Source organism: Stylophora pistillata, chromosome 7 (genome assembly GCF_964205215.1).
Source record: "Stylophora pistillata chromosome 7, jaStyPist1.2, whole genome shotgun sequence".
In the NCBI taxonomy this organism is placed as follows: Eukaryota; Metazoa; Cnidaria; class Anthozoa; order Scleractinia; family Pocilloporidae; genus Stylophora; species Stylophora pistillata.
Genome location: NC_142525.1, coordinates 17,097,316 through 17,122,315, shown reverse-complemented (window position 1 = coordinate 17,122,315; position 25,000 = coordinate 17,097,316). Strand labels below are relative to the sequence as shown.

Genomic DNA, 25,000 nt, shown 5'->3' with positions numbered 1-25,000 from the left:
GGGGGGACACCTAAGTTGTCCATCTTGGAAAAATGTAAGGTATTAGATTAGAATTAAAACCAAGAGAGTCACAAAAAAACAATAAAAAGAAACAAAAGATGGCTGATGATAAAAAATGTAACTTGAAATGGAGCACTTCATGGAAAACTAGTGATCTGAAAAATTAAGAGGTTGTTCAGAAAGTTACCAGCATCTGGTAAAGAGGCCAAATGTTAAACCCTTTCCTCTGACAAGAAAGTATCTAACTTTCCTAGCCTCAACTAGATATAAGAACCAGTGCTTTTTTTTTGCTTTTGGAACTCTTTCAATTTTCATTTCTTTTGTGTTAGAATTTAAAATTCTTCTCACATGTGGTTGGTCTACATGTCATTTCTTCTCCTTAAAGCATTCTCCTCTATAAAGGATCCACCTACAATCAACTCAGTAACTAAATACATTACTATGATTTCCAACCAATGACCTCTGGGTAATCTGTAAAAATTTCGGTGACAAACCATCGCTGCTGGTAACAGGGGGGGTGGGTTAATTTCACATTGCCACATAATGATAGTAACTGTTACATCTGACAGTGAAATTTTTTCGTTACAAATGTAAACAAAATCTTCAACTGAGAGTGAAAAAAATAATCCAAAGATGGCTGGTGCATTGGCGAAAACTTAAAGATTCTATAGTTTAAACTTGCTTGAACACAACAGTATTTTCCCATTCAAAGTGACTGTTTAGGCCAGAAAGAGCCCAGGATATTGACATTTTTTTGAGGGAAAATGCTAACAGCTATTTAAAAACACTCGACTCACATGTCTTATTCTCCAGAGTATAAAACTTTGATAACTGGCATATTGACCACTTCAAATTGGAAACAAACACGTCCTGAATTATTAATTTTTGGTTAAATAAGAGAATCACCTGTTTTCTCGTGTGCCTGATGACCTTGCATACATGTACATGATCAAACCAGCTTCTGAGGACAAAAAACCTACTAGAACTTCCTTTCATGTTTCTCTTTTATTCTCAAGAACCCAATGATTTAAATCACTGAATTGGTGCAGTTAATCTGCTGTGCAAGCTATCGGGTATGTAGGTAAATGGCTGGAAATACAGTGGAGTTACATTAACAAAATCAAAGATGAGGTTGACTTACATCTCACTATCACCTCCACTGTCTGATTCACTGGATCTCCCACTCCATTGAAAGCTGTACAGCAGTATGTTCCATTGGAGCTTCTGCCAATATCATATATGGGATGGTACCCATCTACAGATGGTAATTCTCCACTGTCAGTACCATTTTCCCACTTTCGTGTCCAGGTGATATTTGGTGCTGGTTTACCAGTTGCATTGCAACTCAAGGCAACCATAGAACCTTCACAAACATCTTGGTTCTTGCTAACATTCACAATTTCAGAGGGTTCTGTAAAATAATCAGGTGATTAGCTTTCACAAAATGAGAGGAAATGAGTTACTGTAAATTGTGAAACAGAATGAAACAAGGAATATCTGCAATTTGAGAAATAGAAATCTGTCAGAGATCTTAACGAGAAATCTGTAATTTGTAGACTGAGGTAGTTACTAAAACATGGAACCACCGAAAACCACCCACAACCCAAAACCACCTGGAACAAAAAAGGTCACACAAGCAAGCAAGCAAAGGCCTGGGCAAGTAGGCTTAGCTACTGAGCTGAGCCTGGTTTCTAAGCAAAAAAAAAAAAAAAAAGTGATCCCAAAAAAATTTTTGCGCCATGTGTTTTTGTCCATGGAGTGATGTAGAATGGGGACCTCTGACAAAGCTGGGAGTAGAAGCTTAATATACGTTTGTTTGAAAAAAAAAAAGCACTTAATTTGACAACCCAAGTTGTAAATGTTTTCATTTCAAGTTCTGTTTTAGTTTTCAAATTAACTTAGAATACAAATTTTAGTTCGTGTTCTATTTTGTTTCAAAATTGCAATTTTGACACTCCAAAGTCTGCTGATGATGCCATCCAGCCATAAAAACTCTGACCAGTAGCATTTGACATTCTGTAAGATATTAGTACATACCAGTAGCTTTTGTTCCAAAGCACGAAATAAATGCAGAATTTTTTTTCAGAAGGACAATCTTTTTTTTGTTGTTGGTGGGGTTGAAATGGCTTGTTATGGATGAGAGGCTGTAATTTTACTTGATATTAGCTACTTCACTTGCTCTCCCTCTAGAGCCAATTAAATAGACAAAACATAAATTTTATCATACAGCCTGATCTGTCATTTGGCCAAAAGCCTCTTAACTAGTGTAGCGGTCCTCTTTTGGTGGCAGTGATGTTATTTCAAGTAGATCCTTTAGAGCTAGTTTTTTTAAAAAATAACGAGCTCTCCCTTCATCAGAAACAAAAATACCGTAACAGCTCGCCCTTCCTCCCCCCTCCAATAAGTCCCCCTCACGCCTATTAGGGCATTTAGCGTAGTTGAAAGTGACACAAACCTTATCCACTTAAATAAAGGCTGATAGTTTCTAAAGAAACTGTTTGGGGTTGCGTTGTTGGGGGTAACGAAATAATCTGAATATATCAACAAAGTTGAAATGGTAAATTGGCCACTGTTACGATTATAAAAGCTGACGTTTTGAGCATTAGCCCTTCATTGGAGCGAAGGGCTAACGCTCAAAACGTCAGTTTTTATAATCATAACGGTGGCCATGCAATTTACCATTTCAACTTTGTTGATATATTCAAATTATCCACTTAAAGTTCTCTTCGTTTACCAATCATACTGAACATTTTTATATCCCTGGTACGATCAGATAATTGGACGTTAACAGGAACTTTAACAACTGAGAATACAAGAAACATCGGCGCATAGTGAACGCAAACTCAAATTTTAACACCAGTAAAATTAAAAACGTTTTGCAACCTAAGGCAAGTAAGTATTTTAGTGTTTTTATGGTGGGATTTTATGTCTTCTACTCCCATATCAATGTTATGTCGACGTGCTTAATACCCTGCAAGCAGAGGTTTTTTCTACTCAACGAGGAAAAGGACAACTTTCCTTTTACTCGTAGCATGGAAGGGAGTAGAAAAAAACCTCTGCTGCAGGGTACGTGCTAAAATACTACATTGAATACATGTTCAAGACACGTTTTTAATGAGGTGCACTTCTTGCGATTGTGCTGCAATCCAGCGAGCCCTTCAGAAAAAAACATGTCACTGACTAAGGGCAGAAGTGGCAAGACACAATTCACTGAATTGAATTCAGGAAGCACATTATTTGCTTTCTGAAATTGCTTAGAAACCAGGCTCAACTCAGTAGCCAAGTCTACTTTCCCAGGCCTTTGTGTGCTTGTGTGACCTTTTTCATTTTGGGTGGTTTTGGGTGGTTCCATGTTTTAGTAACTACCAATTTGTGGAATACAAATCTGCAAGGATGCTCCGTTTAGACTATGAGATATTCTGGTCTACTGGATCAAAGACTAAATAAATATAGAAACTCAGCACCCAGCTCATTACAATGATTAGCATCAAGAATCAAGTGACTCTAAAAGCCAGAACAACAGAATAGCAGAAAATCACCCCAAATCGTAAAACACTAATTGGCAAAAATTACCCAAGTGTGTAAAGACAGAATGATGAAAAGTCACTCCAAATCCTTAAAGATATAGCGAACTATAATTAGTACACAGTCATCCCACCCAATTCCTGTATTCGCCACTGCTACATCACAGTGGTTTTCTGGTGATTTACATATTAAGTGAGTGAGATAATTCCTCACCCCTTTTTTCCCTCAAGTTCTCCATAAATCAAATCAATACCCAAAAATCATCTCTGTTTGTAATGCATAACATCATGTTGTTGGCCATTCTGCTTGTTTGAGATGATTTTCTGTGATCATCAAGGTCTTAGGTGGGTTGACAGGCCTATAAACCACTCTGCTGCTTTCCTAGTCAGGTTAGTTTCAAACCTTTGCTCTGATGAGCAGGTCTTTATGCAAAACTACTGGAAGCTAAAAGTCTCCTCAAGCTTAGGTTGCTTCTCATTAATTAATACCAGTTGCACTCCTAGAGTGTTTTCCCTGTTAGAGAAATCAACCTTTTTGAGGATTCTTTCCACTAGTTCATTTAGATAACCCCTTTCATGAAATTGCCACTTGGAGGGTCTGATGTCCTCTTCAAAGATTATTTTTTGAAGAATTAGTTCTTAGATCTTTGAAAGCTTTTCCTTCAATTAATATGTTGTCACAACTGGAGCATGACAGGAAACAAACAAGAAGTTTCAAAGGTTTGAAATGTCAAGGATACATTCCTGTTTAATCCTTCACCTTTAAAATTGAAAAAACCAGGAAAGATTTATTACTCGACGTTTCGGGGTCATCGTGACTCCATTATCAAGAGACTAGTTTAAAAACATGCAAATAAGGAAAGGTACAAATGTTGTATATTCGCATGCGTAAGCCAACACTGAACGTGCAAACGGATTCCATCCACGCCAAGGTGTTTGTTTAAGCCGTTCAGTCTAATTTATGCTATTCTTGTACCTTTCCTTATTTGCATGTTTTTAAACTAGTCTCTTGATAATGGAGTCACGATGACCCCGAAACGTCGAGTAATAAATCTTTCCTGGTTTTTTCTATGCCTTTGCTTTAGCAAATCCCTGCTGACCAAGTGTTTAAAATTGAAGTATTTAGAAATTGAATATTTTCCTCAAACATATCAGCCATGAAACTAATGGTAGGATGATACCTGTTAATGCTTCAAGAATGTATCTCTCACTCACAAGTGGTTTGATGAAGCTTGCACAAACTATTTTCTTTTAAACATAAATATGTTGGTCAAAACAACTACCATTTTTGGTTCTGTCCTGGTGTACCGGTTCACAAGGGAATTACCATTGTTCTTTCTTTGTTTAGGAGTCATCGGTTAGCTATTGTGTATTGTTTGGTCTTTTGTATTGGCTCTTGTGAACCGGTACACGAGGACAGAACCCCATTTTTGTTCTCACAGCAGTGCTATGCGTTAGAAGATGGTTCTTCCCAGGGAATTCTTCTTCAGTACAAATCTAGGAGACACCAAAGGCCAAGTGGTTAAGGTGCTGGACTTGTAATCCAGTGTCCCAGGTTCCAGTCCCCTACCCTGCCACTCAGTTAGCCTACACTGTGGCTGAAAAGCCCCTATGGGGCAGCTTCAATTAATGTTTATTATTATTACATTATTCTGTGCATTTCTCTAAGCATGTTTGTTGGAAATTCCTTCATTTTGCAGAATATTCATGTATAGCCTGGTTACATCCATAGAGACTAAAATTGCACTTTTAGGGACTATAGTCCTTTCCATAATAAAATTAAAATTTTGTTTGTCAGTATAACTTTTGAGACATGACTTTTGTGTTTTAGTTATCGACTGAAGAATGTGGTCTACAAAAGATATTTCTGTCACCTGGTTGACATGATACAAGTTTTTTGTTTACAGTTCTTATCCCCCCACCCTTTAATTTTACTACAGGATAATACTGTAACCATAGTTCCATCTTTTAGGATTTGGGGTGATTTTCCACTATTATATCTTTTAGGATTTAGGGTAATTTTACCCCATTTAATTTGGTCTTTTAGGATTCAGGGTGATTTTCTGCTGTTTCATCTTTAAGGATTTGGGTGATTTTCCACCCTTCTGTCTTTTAGAATTTGAGGTAATTTACTGCCTTTCTGTCTTCTAGGATTCGGGAACATTTTCTGCCCTTCTGCAATTCTGTCATGTCCTGCATGCAAAAAAGGAAAACCTGCCACATCCCATATGTTTATGAGTACCCTGTTCCACAAGAGAAAGATGATTCAAGAATATAATTGTCTAATTGACCTTTAACCAATAATTAAATGGTAATAAATAATATTATAGCTATTATAATACCACTAATGATAATAGTAATATAATAGTAATTTAAAGGGGCTAGCTCAAAAGCCTTACAGCCTTCAATCCTCTGGGCTTGAAAAATGGTTACCCATGCTTCTTTTAATTTCGTATACTGATAATTTTCCTATTTCATCACAATTCAATAAATACATTCATCACTGTCAAATGCAGTTTACTTTTGTCTTTTTTAGTTTTTCTTTTAGGTAGTGACGGGGGCTGGAAAGGTGTGAAACAACCAAGGCTTCTTCATCAGAATTTATAGGGTATTGGCCAATGCAACAACACAGGCAAAATGGCTGCACAGTCTTATTCCTAAGGTATGAATCAACAAAAATGCATCAGGCTTTTTCGATATTTTGATTGGTTGTCTAGATATGGGCATCTTCAGTTGGAGCAGCCAAAAATATGTGAGGGATGTTGCAAAAATGAACACCACTGGTCAAATAATTAATATTATCAAAACTTTCTGGCAGTTTCATTTGTCATTATCCCTAGAATCTTTTGGCAAAATTTGAGGCAAATTAATCAAATCTAAATACCACGTAAATTTGCTCAAAGAGGATGTATTCCTTCCAAAATTAAAAGCACGATTTTAGTTAGCAAACAACTCCCACCAGGAGATTATATCACCTCCTGAAACTGCAAATTTAAACCAATGGGACAATGGGATCTCCTGAAGTTAATGACAATGGCTCAAGATTTTCCAGGAAAACTGAAGCTATATGTGCTGACACATTTCAGTAGGGGTTATTAGGAGGTTGACACAATAATGGGCAAAGCAACTAAAGGAAAAATGAAAGAAAATTGAAAAGAAAATTGAAAAGGAAAAAAAAATTGGAAAATGTGCTGTGCACCAAGAAAACAAATCAACAAACAGAATTCAAAATTATGCTTCGAGGTGGTTGTTAATATTTTTGTATCAAGTCTGGTACTTGCATAAATATAAGAAAACCTCATTGTTGACTTTATGTACAACAAATTTTTTAAAATATGCAATGGTAGATGCCAGTGTGAAATTATTTTGAGATGCTTATATCTTCCTTTGTAGACATTTGTAGGGTCACATGCAGCAAGAACTGAAAAGATTATACCATACCTTTGGATATACATAATTTGCTGACTTAACCACCTCCCAGTTAGCTCAATGGATAGAATGCTGGACTGTTGTGCAGGAGGTCGAGGGTTCGAGCCCCGGCCAGACCAACACTCAAGGTCTTAAAATAATTGAGAAGAATATCCTTCCTTTCTATAACATCAAGAAATGGTTAGATATTCTAGTCTTCTCGGATATGGATGAATAAATGGAGGTCCTGTCTCCTACAGGAGGGGTAGGAGACGTTAATTTCCCACGTACGAGATTACTGTGTGATAGATGTCCTTCCCCGGGGTGGGATGGGTGGGTTGGGTTTAGGTGGATGAACCTAGTAGAGGACTACGTGTACTATTGTTCTTCCACCTGTACAATGTACAAATCTTTAGAAACAAGAAACAAAACGTTCTCTCTGTAAAGACAAAAATATTCCTTATAATTCCATGATTTGCTTATCATACCCACAAAGATATTTCTGCAGAGAAAATATTTGTTTTTGAAATTTCAGGTGATCTTGAAAGATTATCAGATGCCAATTGTCTCCTCCTATCTTCTGCAGTGTCATGGCAAGAACTGAACACAAAGTGCTGATGGCTGTAAGCCAGAAATCACAAAAGGAGAGAACTCAACTATGTATTTGACTGTTAATGTCAAACTTAGCTAAATACTAAAATAACACACCAGTAAATCTGAGCACTGCACTGTTAACAATACATGGAACTGAAGCCAAATTACAGCTTTAAGAGTACAAGGAAATTACTTAGAAAATACAAAATTTATGGTAGATTTTTTCTGCCTAGTAACCCACTACTTGAAAAGTAATAAGACACAGTCAAACAGGGCTAATCTGAAAGAAGCACAGATGCTGAACCACACAATTCAACAAAATCACGCAACAATTTACACAAATCTGCAGTATCTCACTGAAAAGTGTAAAAACTACTCATTTAAAACTTTTATGAATGGAGGTACTGGTATATTCCTTGTGATTTCTAAAGAATTTTGGACTGATCTTATTTTTCCCTTCAAAATCAAACAAAAAATCCCTTGCTTTCCACTGGAAACTTCTCAAGAGGCTCCCACCAAAAAACAACAAGGCTTTTAATTACCATAACTGTGACTGATCTTAAGCTCTCAGGTCTGTTTTATTGTTTTGTTGTTGTTTCTTTAGTAGCTGATATTACAAGTAGCAGTTGTTTTGAAATGGGGATCCCAGCCATTTATAGCAAGTGTACGATATACTTTTGACCAATCAAAGCACATGACTTGTTGTTCAAATGTTACCATAATGTCAATAAATAACAGTACTGTAAAAGCCAAACTTGGTTCTGTTATAAAATATGCAAAGAGCAGCCCTTTTCTCAGTATTCACAAGACAGAAGGTAATTTTTATGGGAAACATCATAAAAAGTTCTGTAAATCTTAGTAGGCAAAGAAGAGGATGTCAAACCACAGCTGCCATGTATATAGTACATATGCCCTGGCTTATAAACTTTTGTTACAAAATATTGAAGAAATACACTGTCAAGTAGCCCTTCAAACAGCTTCATTTTTCTTCTTTTGTTTTAATAGCATTTATTGTAATTATACAATGTAGTTTATAAACTTTACCCATAAGATGAAAACAACCACAGATTGAAATAGATAACAATTCGAGAAAATCCCTGAATATTGAAGGATCTTCACAATCGTGACACAATCGAAGAAGACATATGAAATAGCGAAGTACAGTAGATGTTTGCAAGCCAATAATTGATACAGTCAGTCACTCATAAAACTCGTCGTCTTCAAAGCCTTCATCATCAAATTCATCAACATCATCAGGGACATCAGGAAATCACAAGCTTTATAAAAAGCCTCCACTTCTTCTCTCACACAGTCAGTGCCTTGCCTCTCTTCTGACAGCCCTTCTATTGAATCTGTTTGCCACCCCAGTGTCCACAAAAACATGTAGCTGTGATTCGCTTTGGAGATCAGCTGTGTCTTGTATTGCTCTTGGTAGTCTCCTTCTGTTCTTGGCAGAGCTCCAAGCCTTCACCAACCTCTCAATAAGCCCTTTTGAACGGTTAGTTCCATTAGCTGGCCCATTGATGGAAACCTGTAGCAATGATTGTAGCATGCCATTATTCAAGGTTGATCTAAACCTTGTTTTGACACGTTTCACACAACTGGCACCCCTCTCTGGCCAAGCATTTGATACAGGAGTTGATAGCATTATGTCAGCCACGTTACTGATCTTGAGGTAAAAGTGGGAAAGGCTGCAAATCTGCTGTAGACACCATTCAGTGAAAGTTACTTTACATGGAGACACAGAGGGATTCCATTCTTCTGGAAGATCTTGTTCCCACCCGAGCATGCATGTCATACTTCAGTTTTGTAAACTCTGTTTTGATTTCCCCTTGAACAGACTCCTGAGCATGGAACTTGCGAAGTGCTCAGCTATTGTTTGCACTTGGGTTTTACCCTACAGCTTAAACCCACGGTGATCCTTGTTTGGAACTTTTAATGGGTCAAATATTGACCAAGCAGATACCACAGGCAGAGTTTCCTCAAACCTCCAATCAATGTTGGTCTTGTCTACATAGTTGCACAGAAGATTCTCTAAGCCCTGATAATGGTACTCTGAGGCAATCATGTTGAGCAACCACAACCTTCCATCTTCTTGAAGATCTGCTATCAACCTATCGATGGGGGACTTTGTTTCCACTGCTTCATCAAGCTGGCCTTCGGTGTACTCAATTGTTGGCGCAATTCGGGAAAAATCCACAACTCTCTTTTGAAAAGCCTTACTCATGGCTAAGAGATGTGGCAATACCTCTGAAAGAATGTACACTGTTCTGATGAACTTCACATCCTTCACCTTTGTAAACAGACCCAGAGAGGTTGCATTGCCATCCTTGAAATGGTTGAAGGTATGAGAGATAGGCATGTTGTTTATTTTGAAATTTGGAAAAATTATACCCACCTTCACATAAAACAGCCAACGTGGATCGTGACTATTTGCTTGACAAAAAATGTTGAGTAAGACTGGGAACAGGTGAAAGTAGCTCGTGACTCTCACGACCAAGAGGTAAGAGCAAAAAAAAAACATGGTGGCAAGAACGTGTCAAGAATGTAACACATTTTCCATACACGCCAACTCTCCTGGATAATCCAGGAGTCTCCCGGATACAGAAGGAATCTCCCGGTCTCCTGTACGGAAAACCAAATCTCCCAGATAACATCGGAAACTCTTTGGAAGACTTCGGTTCAACTCCAAAAGTCTGCAGATCAACTTCGGAAACCATTGAAATTCCTCGGTAAATTTCAGAAACCTTTGGGTTGACTTTGGAATTCTTCCTTTTTTAAGGTGAACATTGGAAGCCATTAATTACACGATTGGGGGGGGGTTGAAGGTCGATTTGATGGAGAGGGGGTGCCACTTTTTTCTTTGGGGGGGGGGGGGAGTTCGATGCCGGAGTGTTATAAAAGAAAAATCTCCAGATTTTAGATTTCCAGAGGTTGGCATCTTTGATTTTCCCTTGAACCAACTGCAATGCCTTAAAGTGCTACTGAGACGAAAATTGATGCTCTTCAAAACAATTTTTTTATGCTGACAATTTAAGTTTAGATCCTAAACAAAAAGAAAACATATAATTCAGACCTATCGCAGCAAGAAAAGTCTGAAAAAATTTTGATTAAAACTCACTAAATTTCGTCTGCCATTGCTCAAACTACAACTGCTGAGCCAATGATAATTTTCAGTGTCTTTCCCCATTGTGACATCATAGTATTCCTTTCATTGAAACATTGCTGAAGTAAATAGTAAATTCAGTAGCAATCTTGCTTGAAAATCGTTGCTGTTCTCTATTTTAAACGACAGTAATGGTTCTAACAACAACAAACATATGAAAAATACGTGTGAACTGCGGTTATGAGACGTATATGAGAACGATCCTTCGCAGTAAAGCACTATTTGAGCAATAGTGAAAATCAGACCTGAAAAAAAATTTCAGGCCTGTACGGGATTCGAACCACTGACCTCTGCGATACTAGTGCAGCGCTCTACCAATTGAGCTAACAAGCCAACTGGGAGCAGGCCATCAAATTAATTCGACATAAACCCGTAGATGATAAATCAAACAACAACAAACATATGAAAAATATGTGTGAACTGCGGTTATGAGACGTATATGAGAACGATCCTTCGCAGTAAAGCACTATTTGAGCAATAGTGAAAATCAGACCTGAAAAAAAATTTCAGGCCTGTACGGGATTCGAACCACTGACCTCTGCGATACTAGTGCAGCGCTCTACCAATTGAGCTAACAAGCCAACTGGGAGCAGGCCATCAAATTAATTTGACATAAACCCGTAGATGATAAATCAAACAACAACAAACATATGAAAAATATGTGTGAACTGCGGTTATGAGACGTATATGAGAACGATCCTTCGCAGTAAAGCACTATTTGAGCAATAGTGAAAATCAGACCTGAAAAAAATTTCAGGCCTGTACGGGATTCGAACCACTGACCTCTGCGATACTAGTGCAGCGCTCTACCAATTGAGCTAACAAGCCAACTGGGAGCAGGCCATCAAATTAATTCGACATAAACCCGTAGATGATAAATCAAACAACAACAAACATATGAAAAATATGTGTGAACTGCGGTTATGAGACGTATATGAGAACGATCCTTCGCAGTAAAGCACTATTTGAGCAATAGTGAAAATCAGACCTGAAAAAAAATTTCAGGCCTGTACGGGATTCGAACCACTGACCTCTGCGATACTAGTGCAGCGCTCTACCAATTGAGCTAACAAGCCAACTGGGAGCAGGCCATCAAATTAATTTGACATAAACCCGTAGATGATAAATCAAACAACAACAAACATATGAAAAATATGTGTGAACTGCGGTTATGAGACGTATATGAGAACGATCCTTCGCAGTAAAGCACTATTTGAGCAATAGTGAAAATCAGACCTGAAAAAAATTTCAGGCCTGTACGGGATTCGAACCACTGACCTCTGCGATACTAGTGCAGTATAACCGCAGTTCACACATATTTTTCATATGTTTGTTGTTGTTTGATTTATCATCTACGGGTTTATGTCGAATTAATTTGATGGCCTGCTCCCAGTTGGCTTGTTAGCTCAATTGGTAGAGCGCTGCACTAGTATCGCAGAGGTCAGTGGTTCGAATCCCGTACAGGCCTGAAATTTTTTTCAGGTCTGATTTTCACTACTGCTCAAATAGTGCTTTACTGCGAAGGATCGTTCTCATATAAGTAATGGTTCTGTTTCTTCCGATGAGGGGTCTACGAATGATTGTTGTAGTGTCGAGGAGAAATATTGGATATACTGCACTCCGTGTGACAAAGTAGAGCCACGTGCAACCAAGGAAGAGGCTGTCGCTTTTGAGGAAAACATTCAAACCTGGCTAGTGAAGAAATGAGGGAGCTAGAGCTTCGAAAGCGCCTTACTGGTGACGCAGAAGTTCATAATACAAATTTTAGCACATGTTCTTAGTTAAGGTTTCGTAGAAGGATAAAAATATCTCTTGAAAGGCTACATTTATTGTTATAAGGTGTCTTCGAGCAGTACTCTTCCAGCCCGTTTACCCTTGTTCTTATTTCGCTGGAAGTTCAAATCTTTTCTCTTCGTTTTGTAATGTCTTAAGGCTGTTATGCAATGCTTTTCCTAGCGAAACCGTGGTATATCATGGTTTCGAAGAAAATCAATAGCCTGTTTATTTCTATGAATTTTAACCTACCCCAGAAGAACATGGAAGACGGCAGTTGTACTTGAAACATTTCCCGGCGACGACAGACTCACGAGGAAAGCAAAGATAAAAACAGCAAATGCAGTCTACGACAGACCCATTCACAAATTATGCCTCATTTCTACCAAAGAGGAATTAGATAATCTGACTTAAGTAAATCAACACCTAAAATTCATTAAGCTGCTCAGTCTAATTAATTGAAATTTAATTATACCTCCGCAATGGGGGGGAGTGTTTTGCATAATGCACATATTTTACATATTTTTGTGAAAGTATAAATAGATATGTGCCTCGCTTCAAAAGTCAGACAAGAAGGCAACCAGAATTGTAAGTAGTTTAGTAATTTTCTTGTAACTTTTGTAACGCAGTTAGTTGTATCTGTAAAATATTGTAACATATATATTTTCTTTCCTTTGTAGTTTGACAAATGTAGAACAGAAAACTTAAAACGTAATTAAACTTAGTGTTTGTTAAAAAATCTGCTTCGTCTACATCTCTTCCGAAAAGATAAACATAATTATATCCAATTCACATGTATCAAGGCTGCAAATAACAGCTGGTCATCGGACAAATGTCCGGCAAATTTTGGGTCTTGACCAGTGAAAGCTGAGCCTAGTCGGACACTCTGACCCGGTATTTTTGCCACAAAGGGGTAAAAAAACTTTTCTAGGAGTTTTGGCCAAATATGAAACAAGTTAATTTTTTTCAATTAATTTGGTTCTTGGAATTCATTTTATCGCGCAAGAATGTCAAGTTGAACTATAAACATACAACACCAGCTAAGCGCTATACCTATGTGTTATTAGTTTGCCCATTTTGCAGCAGCGTCAGAAAGATTGTTGAGTCTGATTTAGTCAGAATTACCCGTGTGTAAGCCGCACTTTTTTTCCAAAAATTTTTGCTAGAAATTGGGTGTGCGGCTTATCTGTGGGAACATTTGAAAAAAGTGTTTTGAATATCGACGCCATTTGCCGTTAACTGACACTTTTATGGAAAACTATGTAAATATTACACAAATCTACAAGTAGTACTAGTCATTGCTTTTGTAAGTTTGGTTGCTCTTAAAGGAGTCGTTGTTCATGAAAGCGTGAGCTTTAATATTACAGCACTTACAGCTAACGTTGTTGCCCTAAAAGCATTAGACCATCTTCGATAATAGATCCTTTAAGTGGTGTATGGTCACTTTTCTCCAACAGGAAAATGTCAGACAGCATGGAGTTTCCATTCCCCCACGCACCTGTTTGCAGCATCCACGACAGCCTGTAACTTCAACCATAATCAATCCTCCACAAGCAAGAAAATACCGCGCTATTCTCGAGTTTTCGCATGGTAGATGGCCTACTGTTTCTTCACCGTTTAGCACTTTTATAGCTTAATTTGTCAAAATTATTATGAAACTTTCTTTTTACTATAAGTTTATCCCGCATCTGAACTAATGACTGGTTGCTACCGTTCAACTGTCCAGCTCACATTCTTTTTGTAATGCAAAAATCTATGGAAAACTGTGTTGAATGAAGAAATTCCAGTCAACAAATACCAGAAAAAGACCTTTATGTCAAAGTTGGTAGAAACAATGTTCATTATACTAAGTACTAAAATTGTGGGTAAGACTAAAGTATTTTCCATTGCAATGTTATCATTGAGTTTATGTTCGATGAACAGTGGATGATGAATAAGAGTTAACTTTGGATTTCTTTTGATTTCTTCCAAAAAAACTTTTTTGCAACAATTTGAGCTGCTAAATTCAGGGTGCGGTTTATATGCAAGTGTGGCTTATCTCTGGGCTTTTACGGTACCTTGGACTTAAAAAAATTATCAAAATCTGAGCTCTCGTGTTATTGCTTGCCTGTAATTATTTACAAGTGTTGTTTCAGTTGTAATTTAACCTGCAGTTAAAATGGTCTACAAATTGCATACAGAGAACCATGTTTATCTGGATTCAATACCTTTCAAAAACTTGAAAAACTCTTAAACATAACCAATGCTTTTCTAGTCCACATGATTGCAAATCAGTTTTATAGCTCTTAACAGCTGATGTCAGTGCAGTGTGTAGACTTGTGCTGGGTTTTTTTTCCTGAAACATCATTCGCCCATCAACTATTCGCTTAAGTGTACTGATGATAAATAAATTTTATTTCATGGCTACAGCTGTTCATAGTACTTTTATCTGGCACAGATTCAACCTTTATTTTAAATGAATTTGTCTGAAGAGACTCTCTCTTTAGAAATGATGAGGAAGACATAGACACAGTTTGATTCTCCATATATAAACACAAACTTTCTTTAATTTTAGTTATCGAATATTATTGCAAGATGTAACAAATCCTTCTCCAAAAAGGAACTGGAAGGATCTGTACTGAAATACCAAAAGAAAATTAATGATGTAAATGTCTCTATTTTTAAATTTCTAAAGACCCAAAAATTTTTGTTCAACCATTCTGGCTTTTTGTCCAATCAAAAGTTATCCTTGGTCTGACAAATGATCAGTGCTTATAATCAAAAATTATTTGCAGGCTAGCTTGTATTGAGAAAAAAACATTTTATTACTAATTTTGGAAGTTCAGTGATGGCTTTCACTGCTCATGTAGAAATTATGATCAGACGTGATTGTTCATGGGAGATATTGGCCTTAAAATTCCCTTATTTTTGGGCGTTGTCAAAACCAGAAAAAGTTGTCTTTACTTAAGAAAGAGGTAATTAAGGGAAAAATGAAATGAGAAAGTTAAAACAGTTCAATGTTATTGATGTCTGATAGATTTAGAACACAACCCAGTTGATTAAATTTGCAGAAGGCTATTCAGTTTGTCACTAATTAATTATGCAAAAAGTGTAGGAAATGGCAGTTTTCCCTGGGGGGACCCTTGATCTCCCAGGGAATTAGATATTTTAACCCATTACTTTCAAACATTAATTGTTAAATCATGATACTTAGCATTTGAGCCAGGTTTGAGCCAAATTGATGATTTCAGCATCATTGCTGCCTGCCCAGTTTTCTTGTGGACATATGCTCTCAAATGAACGCAAAATTGCTTGATAAAGTAAGGCAATGACAAAAAGCAACTTAGTTATCCTAAATGTCGGGCCTGTCATCCTCTTTGTAGACATACAGTATAAATGGGCTGCTATTAGGTTTATTATCTTTTTTCACTGACACTTAGCATGGTCTACTGCTTTCATTATAAAAAAACTTAAGGTTGTAAGACAAAATGACAAAATCACTTTATTCAGGGTTATAATGAGGTTGAAGTATGGAAGAGTTGAGTTTTCAATTCAAAATATTATATGCCACTGCATTTTTTAATTTTTTGTGCTCACTCCAGTTGACATAAGTTTGGACTGAAGCAGAAAATTGTTTCTTCCCTTGAGTGGCAAGTAGCGATGGCAACAGTTTGTTCAATTCTGCATAAATTCAAACTCAACTGAATTCTGCTTTAAATATGGCAATAAATTTTTTTATCTTCCTGGACTAGCTTTCTCATGCAGTAAAAACCAATCCATGGCCAGGCCAGACAGCAAATCAATACTTTTAAAGGCAGATGAATTTCTGACCTACACTGTAACTCTCACTTTATGGTTTTAAAACTCAATCATGCTTTACCTAGCATTGTTTACAGACTAGTAAACAACATTCTTATGTCACTGCTTCCTTACAAGAGCATGGCCAACAGCACCCAAAACCTTAGAAATTAAGATAAAACCTCAAACAAAACTCTCCACATGTAACAACTTACCTAAAACTGTAACATTTACTTGATGATCACCAATAGGAGTACCACCAAATTGTACACTGTACTCAATCTTGTATGTTCCTTCATCTTCTGTCCTGACATTCTTGATGAGTAATGTGGCTTGACTATTTCTGACAATCTCAATATGTGGGGCTCTGGGTTCACTGTAACTAAGTGTACCAACGAGATTTAAAAAGGTTGTGGAAGCAATCACATCATCATCTGAACTTGTCTGATTAAACTTTTTCCACTGAATAAGATAGAATGTCTGACTCTTAGTCTGTTCATCAGCAGTTAGAGTGAACTTCCATGTAAGTGACTTGTCTTCTCCTTTTGTTACAAATGTTACATTGGCTGGTTGCACAGTCCAGGTGAATGATTCTGCAAGTAAAAGAAAAAAAAGCATTTTCTTATAATTCAATCAAATCTTAATCTCACCACATGTCTTTTCACAAAACTCTTGTTTGAGTAATTTTTTTGCTTTGCATACTTACATTGATCCCTGGTGATAATAAATCATAAAGGTTTTTCTCTTTCAATGTTTTTTTTTTTTTTTTTAACACTGAGGATTATTTTTCAGCGTAAAACCTTCTTTTCCTTTGCCTGTAAATATGCAACGTTTAAATGTGGCTCAGTGCAAAATTCCAACTTTCTCCCCATGATATTTTTATTCAGAGTAACTAAAACAGGGTGGAGCTGTATTGAAATATAAACATATATTGTGGTTTTGGCAAACTTTTAACACAGCCCCTTAACATGTTATGCAAATTTTCCAAAATTCACCTTGCAATGCACAAAAAGCTGACTCAATTATTTACAAAATTAAACAGCATTAAGGAAAGAAAAACCTCCATACTCATCTAGAAAAAATACACCCACCAAAAGTTGAATCTTTGCCCTAAGCAGCATATTGTTTTCTGTCTCACTCAGTAATGAGAAAGAAAGAAAGCAATCACTAAAAGTCAGGATAGATTTAGATAGTCATGTTCATCCAATTATTTAATATTATCCATCTACAGAGTGTTCCTATTAATATTAATTGAAGTGTGTTACTCTTTGTGTATGGTCAAAGTTTTTTTTTGGTGCTGTTAGAAACCAAGATAATGTTTTTCAAGTCCACCAAATGTCTGTGAGTACAATGAATATACACTGAGCAAACAAGGCTTCATTTTGTTGTTAGAAACAGGCAACACTTTCCTTTGTTGTTGGAAAATAACATGTTTTGTCTTTTGAGTCTTTACTCAAACATATTCTCATTCTGTTGATTAGGGATAATTCTCGCCAATTAACCCTTATGTAATACCTTATCATAGCTTTAATTCGATGAACATTGTTTATGTTGGTTATATCTGCCTTGCCTGAAACATTTGGGTATATCTCTTTTGCCTCTACTGGTTTTTAGGTATGAATGCATTACACAAGGCATGAAAGCTGTTAAAACTTTTGGAGTTCAAAATCTTGAGATGTTAGTTTTAGTGCACTCCCTACATTTAATTGAATCAATCTCAAGGTATACTACTTTGTCACATGTCAATTTATGAGAGGGCATGTGGCTGGTACAGAATTTGAAATGCTCCAGTGACACAAAGGAAAACTACATTCTCTCTACCAATTTTATGATGAAATTTCTTTAGAATCAGGAGAAATGCCACAAAAAGTTTCAATCTTTTTTTTTTTCAATTGAGAGAGTCTACTTTTAATGAGTTTTTTAGGATCCTACTGGGATTCATTTGTCTTGCACTGTATACATAACCCATTTCTGGTCATAAACTTCTGTACCCACCCAACACTGCTTTTAAAGTTGGAGGCAGTTCCATTTCCTTGCATTTCATCTCTTCATGAAGAAACCTTCACAGCTCTCTTTCTTATCATTATCCTTGATACACAAATACCATAAGTCAATGTTCATGGACCCACTACGACAAGACTTCTGAAGGGCAGCCTCTCTAAAAGCAGTCTGGTGCATTTTGGTAAAAAAAATCCATTCCTTACAAGCTTTGCCCATGAATCACTCAAACATGTTTCAATTCTGACCATATGATCAATCTCTGTGTAGTCTACGTCTTCACGGTCTTGTTAAGAACCAAGATAAAGTTTCTCAGACTTATGAAACGGTTGTGAGTACAAAACAAGTATATACCAAATGAACAACGCTTTTCATTTGTTGTTTGAAACATACAACCCTTTATTAGGTTGTTAGAAATGAACAATACTTTTAGAATTGCTGCTCAAACACATTTCAGTTCTGACCATATGATTTCTGTGTAGTCAAAGTCTTTATGGAGTTGTTAGAAACCAGCACTGCTTGAGTGATAAAGTTTTACAAGTTTACGAAATGTCTGAGAAGCAACAAAATGAGTATACTCAAAACAAACAAGGCTTTATTTTGTTGTTGAAACGAAGGGTGCTTTAAAAGTAATCTGTGGAACTTATTTGTATTCATCATTACCGTGTTTTCAGAAACAAAGAGCACTTTATTGATTGGGACTTTGCAACTTTCTTGCCTATTAACAGTCTGTAAGTGTGATCTGATCTCTTAAGTATTTGTTTTTTTGGTAGTCCCGAGCAACCAAACTAACAAAGGATGGCTGAATGCCTTTTAGGCCCCCCAATCTGCCGTGGCATGCTGAAGGCTCCTCAGAAAGAAATACAAGCGCGGAAGAAATACTCTGTGAGTTTAGCCATCTAAGATTTCAAGATCGATTCAGTTCGATTGTCAAACTCGACGCAAAACAATCGACTGGGCGACGACTTAAGCTGAGTTTGACACTCGATCGTGTGGCGTTCATAAATTGTTGGTTTTATAACATGAAGGGCAAATAATCAGCCGCCATCAATCATTTCAGGAAGTACATGTTCAGAGTGACAACTTCCTTAGATAGGGTACTCCTAAGCATTTCGTCGACACTGAGCGGTGAGAATCTACATTACAAGCGATCGTACTTCCTTACCAGTAGAGTATAGCTGCATGAAACACACCCAGAGGAAAAGCAGTCGTCCCTTCAAATCGAGTTTCATCTTTTGAAGAAGTTTTTCACGTTAAATCTGATAAGTTCTTGTTGCAACCCCGTGGATATGCTACATATCAGCTGATTTTCTTTCACAATCGCTACACACGTCGTCGATTGACAAACCCTACTAGCTTCCGTGTTTAGATACCAATTTTCCTTTCTGCGCCTTGCGCGAATGTGCCTCAAACCGAGGAGAACTAGAAATGAATTTTCACGTTGGGCGGCTCAATGTACCGTTGCACTTGTATCCTCTTGTTGTATGTCCTCTGACGTAAGTAATACAATGGCCAATCACATCCTGTGATCTATAGAGCGACACGCGGCTTGGGACTTTATGAAGGGTGAATAGGTTCAAAAATGTCATTTGATGATTATCGGGCCGTGTCGTCGTGTTATCGCGTCGTACCGCAGTTATTGGGTGTTGTCGTCGTTTTATTGGGTCATGTCGTCATTTTATCGGGTCGTGTCGTCAATTTATTCGGTCATGTCGTCGTTTTATTGGGCTTTTCGGCTTCAGTCGTTTCATCGGGTCATGTCGTCATTTTATCGGGTCGTGTCGTCAACTTATTCGGTCATGTCGTTTTATCGGGTTATGTCATTTTATCGGGCTATGCGCCTTCAGAACGTCTTAACTGCGGTCGCACCCAAAAGATTAGTACATAGGCTCTCACGACCACATACTGTCAAAGTACAAGATGGAAGCGTCGATGGAAGCCATGACACCTGAACCGCCCATAACTGCCCGAACCTCGCGATCGCTTAGCGCGAAAACGCTTTCCCCCTACCTCCCCTACTAAGTAGAGTTTTGTCCCCAAGCCTCCTCTAAAGTTTGGAGATCAATAAGCCAATCATAATCCGTTGTTTGCGCATATATTTTGTCGACTTTAGGGGGTACTAGAGGGGCATTATTCTACGCATCTTCACTAAATTATCAAATTTGAAAATATGGCGTCCACGCGGCCGACCCTCAAAATTTTCAGGTCGGATTTTTCGTTCATTTGCAATCGAGTTAGACCTTGTGGAATTCAGAATGTAAAGTAACAACGATGTAAAATACTCTGCTTGGAAAATAATGGATATCCAGGTCTTAAAGGTGACAGAATAAGCTCTCGAGTCAACGACACTACGATTCTCTAAGGCGATGTGAACTATGGACGTAAAGTGAAAACCGAACTTTCGGACTTCAAGCAGGGCCTAGCGACAATTTGACGATTCGATGGCCCGGTAAATATTATGTTCGAGTAACAATGTGTTCAAAAAGTATAGTTTACTAGAAGATTTTGCCTCAAATTGAAGTTTTTTCAGAATTTTCAACAAAACGCTGCGCAATTTCTGGCCATGAAGACAGGTAAACAATGATCTAAGCATGATAAATTTTACCGCGTGGGCTTTGTACACGTAAGAAATTTGTACGTTTTTCGCTTATAACAGCAAATCAAAAACTGTTTTGAATAAATCTGACGTCCCAAAATATGTCTCGGCCATTTTAGTCTTGCTTCCTTTTAATAGATTCCGTGGAACTTGAGATCTCTTCACTCACGGACAAATTTGCAAATTCCTTTTGCAAATTCCTTTTGCGAAAAATGCGAAAATATTTAGCGATTTTTATCTTGATCAGTTGCAAGATCCAGGGGTACAAATGCGTAACATTAGGGAAAAACTAGCAACTTCATAAAATTACCAAAAAATCATCAAAACATATATTATTTATAAACTTTTATTGTAAGAACTACTTTTTGAGAAAATATTTGATGTTATCTGTTAAATTATCCTCATTAATTAATACCCAGAATGCATAGCGGGCGTGGTCATATATTCTATTTACACATTTGCAGGCTTAAATTCACGATTCTGTTTAGAAATAACACAGTTTTATTTACATAACTAAAAAGAAGACATAATTTCCTCATGCTGGTTGGGTAAAAGCTGGAATAATACATTTCTACGCCTATTTAATTTCTTGAGTTCTCCACAGATAGTCCTGACAGTGTTTGCATACACAATAGCTTGTTTATTGTCAAGCTGGTAGGTCATGTCTATAATATTGTCCCTTAGGAAAAAGTTACCCTTGAAGACAAAGGAACCTTTCTGATAAGCAGCACTATAGTCATCAACTTCATCTTCACCCAAAATTATGGCACCACTGCTTGTAACTTTGAAGAGGTAGTAATCATATATGGCGTCATCAGCTGCTGCAATGGCGACAGTACTTCCTTCTTCAACAAGATCAGTGAGTGCATTGACTGTTTTACTGACATTGACTGAGTCTTGATTCTGCCTTGTGACTGCAACATCTCCTTCTCTTGACATCTCAACCTCTCTCCACTTATCAACATACTCCTCATTTTCACAGTCCATGTCAGTTAAACAACCAATGCACATACAGCTTCTTAGCCTTGTCTTCACCTTACATTGCTGAGAAGTTGTTTTTACAGAGTGGATTTTTCTAATCCCTTTTAGCTCTTTAAAAGTGCGGCCAATTCTGTTTCTGTCAACAGCTCCTTCTCCATTTAGTGGAATGTAGAAGTATACTCTCTTGTTTAAGGTGGTTTTGCTGTTGGTTGAAGATGGCAAAGAGAACTTGTCCTTCAGATACTCATAGAGCTCCTTTGCAGACTTGATGGATGCTTCTCTTCGAATCACAGCAAGAGTAGCACGTTGTTTGACATTAGCACCTGACATTTCTTTTTGTGCTCAACCAGCAGGCCTCATCACCCTTCAAAACTCTTTCTCCATGTTTGATAGCTTTGGACACCTGGCTTCTTTTTACTCCCATCATCTTGGCAATCCGTGTTTGGTGCTTTTTTTTTTTGACAGAAGATCCAAAAGCCAAAGAGCGCGTACAGTTATAAGCTGCTCTTTCATCAGTCGACTTAGCTTTTTTGACTTTGGACAATCCTTCTGCCAAATCTTCTACCAAACACTCCATTGCTTCGATATTTTGTTGCTCCTCAACTGGTCTCACGAACTTCTTTTTTTCAAGAATCTTCCTTGTGCGAGGAGTACTTGCAAGGTTTTGAAGAATTTCAGCCTTTTTTGCGGGGGTTTGAGGTAAGGCAGGGGACACCTTGTCCTTTGCACGTTTTTTTGCCATCCTTGAACTAAAAGCCGGTGTGGTGATGTTGACTTCCGGTTCCGGTTGCGCAAATGATGACTCTTTTCTATTCTGACGAAGTTTTCGAACCCTTTCTCGAGTTTGCTGTCGCTTTTTCTCTTCCCTCTCTTTTTCTCTTTGCTTCAAAACCTTCTTCTTGATAGCTGATGCAGCATTCCGCTCACGGTTGGCTCTTTTGTCATCAGCCTTTTGTGCAGATGTGCGTGTTTTCACTGCGGCGACTGTCGCGTTTTTTTTCTTGCTTCGAAGCAAGCGCATTCTTTCTCTTGCTTTTTGTGCAAGAACTTCCTTGTTTCTTTCATAGTATTCCCTTTGTTGTTTAAGCTTTTTTTCTTCTTTTTCTTTTCTCCATTGATCAGCAGAATATTTTTTGTTTTCCATTGAATATTTCGCAAGCGAAGCGTGTAAATTCTCGACGGAAGAAGTCACGCTAGGGAAGTCACGTTCTCTAGTAATTTCCAGTCTCAAACGATCCTTTGTTCATGGGTGTATATCAATTAATTGTTGTATACCCCCTCTAGACGTAATGTACAAGGTTGTTGTAAGCGAGGAAGAAGCGAAGTTTAGATGCGAAGATTTCTAAAACTGCCACTATTTTGCGCGTGTAAACTGATACACCAATGCAAACAATACTGTTCCAAGATCGAATATGTTCGCGATTCAAAAAAGACATAAATTTAGATGTTAAATTGAGTTAGATTCGTGAACATTTGGTACCGATAGAAAGTTTAGAATTTGAGAATGACAGATCTGCTAGTTGAAGAGCAATTTCATTTTAAGCGCGGCTATCACAGACCTTTTTGGAGATGAGGATAAATAATTTTAAGGTAAATTTTCTATGCATTTTATGTGTTCGCGATTCAGACTTTTTGGATTTTTTACGCTGTCTTTGAATTAAATGGAATAAAAATTTGTATACAGAAAATAAATCATCTGAGAATTATTGTATGTATTTTTTTAAACTGATTTGAGCTTTTTTTGCGACAAAATCTTGGTGACTATGAAGTATAGTACAATATTGTATAAACAGCGTTACATGTTCGGTCGCCGAGAAAATTGTTTCGTAGCGCGAATATTACAATTCAGTGTTCCAATTTTAACTATTTTATTGAAAAGTCTATGTTTCTAGTGTATTTCTAAGTCAAAATTATTTTGAAATTTTAAATTTTTAAGTAAGAAATTTTTGAATATGTGTGATGCTTTGTCAGATTATGTTACGCGTTACACAAGAATTCGCCTCACTTTTCTGAATACTAAAATCCATAAAAAAATAAATTCTTCCTCTATTACCACGATTTTTGGTTTAATACAAAGAGGTTAACTATATCTAACAGGATATATAAGTTTTAAAGTGTTTTGTTTGAAATATATATTTTTTTGCTCAATATGGTTTTCGTAAACATGCTTTGCCACCCTGGATCGTGCTACTGATCCTTTCATCTTGATTTTTGAGTTAAAACGTAATATGCACCTATCGCTTTTTTTGCCGGAAATACGTTCTTTAATTAGTCCTCTTTCACTGGAGCTTGTTTTTTGGAAAAGCTGAATTTTTGCCGCCTTGGTTTCTCCAAAATTTTGACTTTTCGTCGACACGGGTTACACGTAAGTGTTAATGGGTTAAATTATTATTTTCACTTCATATGCTTAATTATACATTTTTTTTAAACCACCACATTCAAATTGAACTTAGCATAAGCAAGTAAAGGTGGATGGAGACACATCCAACACATATTAATTAGCATTAAAGTCATAGGTGGTTTCTTAAAGAAATTTATGATGATGACAAGTATGTTGTATCACAATACAAAACAACATTTTTAATGTAGCTTTGCTTCTCTCTTTTCCTCAGCTAAGTCCTTTCCAGTCCCTAACATACCAGATCATTGTTCAAGTTGTAAAGAGGCTGGATTCATACAAGTTCCATCTTCTGGCTTCTTTAAGTGCCACTACGACGAAAATTTTTGTCACTGGTTTTGACATTTTTTAGCGCAAATCAAGTTAATATGGTTAGAATTGTACTATGCGATAGTTTTTAGGTCAATGGAAGCGAAATACGCCTTGATATAGCTGGCCGAAATTCACGAAAAACCCGTCCGCCATTACTCAGCTCGCAACTGAGAGCCAGCGACTGAACTGAAAAGCGGTTTTACACATGAGTTGGCCTGTGATGTCATATGCGCACTTTCGCATCATGCTTCATGTGTTGTGAGAGATTCCACAGTGGAAATTCTAGGCGTTTTATAAGATGTATTCTTCCTCGAATTCTTCTTCCAAATGGCATACAAATTTAGCCACGTTTTTTAGGTCGAGCTGCGCATATGACGTCACTTCCGAAGGGCTCCAACTAATGCCAACTCTTTTTGCCACACTCGGCCATTTTTGAATTGAGTAATGGCAGGCGACCAAAAATGAAAAACAAG

At 37.2% G+C, this 25,000-nt stretch overlaps 1 protein-coding gene, 1 long non-coding RNA gene and 1 pseudogene across 6 annotated transcripts in view; 1 reads left to right on the top strand and 2 right to left on the bottom strand.

The window, feature by feature from the left end:
- LOC111343803 (hemicentin-1) overlaps positions 1-20,043 on the bottom strand; it is an 85,689-nt gene extending 65,646 nt beyond the window's left edge. For 2 of the 4 annotated variants that reach the window (XR_015989571.1, XM_088727615.1), the window contains exons 1-3: positions 19,406-20,042; positions 16,458-16,835; positions 1,142-1,411 (exon numbers count right to left, since the gene is read on the bottom strand). Coding sequence is in view for 3 of the 4 variants with exons in the window: in XM_088727615.1 (XP_088583741.1) it covers positions 1,142-1,411; positions 16,458-16,835; positions 19,406-19,472 (715 nt within the window). In the remaining variant the exon portion in view is untranslated. Of the gene's footprint in view, positions 1-1,141; positions 1,412-16,457; positions 16,836-19,405 lie in introns of all 4 variants that reach the window. The other 2 variants (XM_088727614.1, XM_088727613.1) reach the window with 2 other exon arrangements.
- Positions 20,044-20,392: 349 nt separating this feature from the next.
- The window catches only part of LOC148726904 (uncharacterized), a 4,851-nt gene continuing 243 nt past the window's right edge, over positions 20,393-25,000 (top strand). Inside the window, exons 1-2 of the long non-coding RNA XR_015989748.1 lie at positions 20,393-20,689; positions 24,430-25,000. The exon at positions 24,430-25,000 is cut by the window's right edge and continues 243 nt beyond it. This is a non-coding gene — a long non-coding RNA (uncharacterized LOC148726904). The remainder of the gene's footprint in view (positions 20,690-24,429) is intronic.
- Positions 21,049-24,010, bottom strand: LOC148726905 (uncharacterized; annotated as a pseudogene). Its single transcript, XR_015989743.1, has one exon. The product of XR_015989743.1 is annotated as an uncharacterized LOC148726905 (transcript).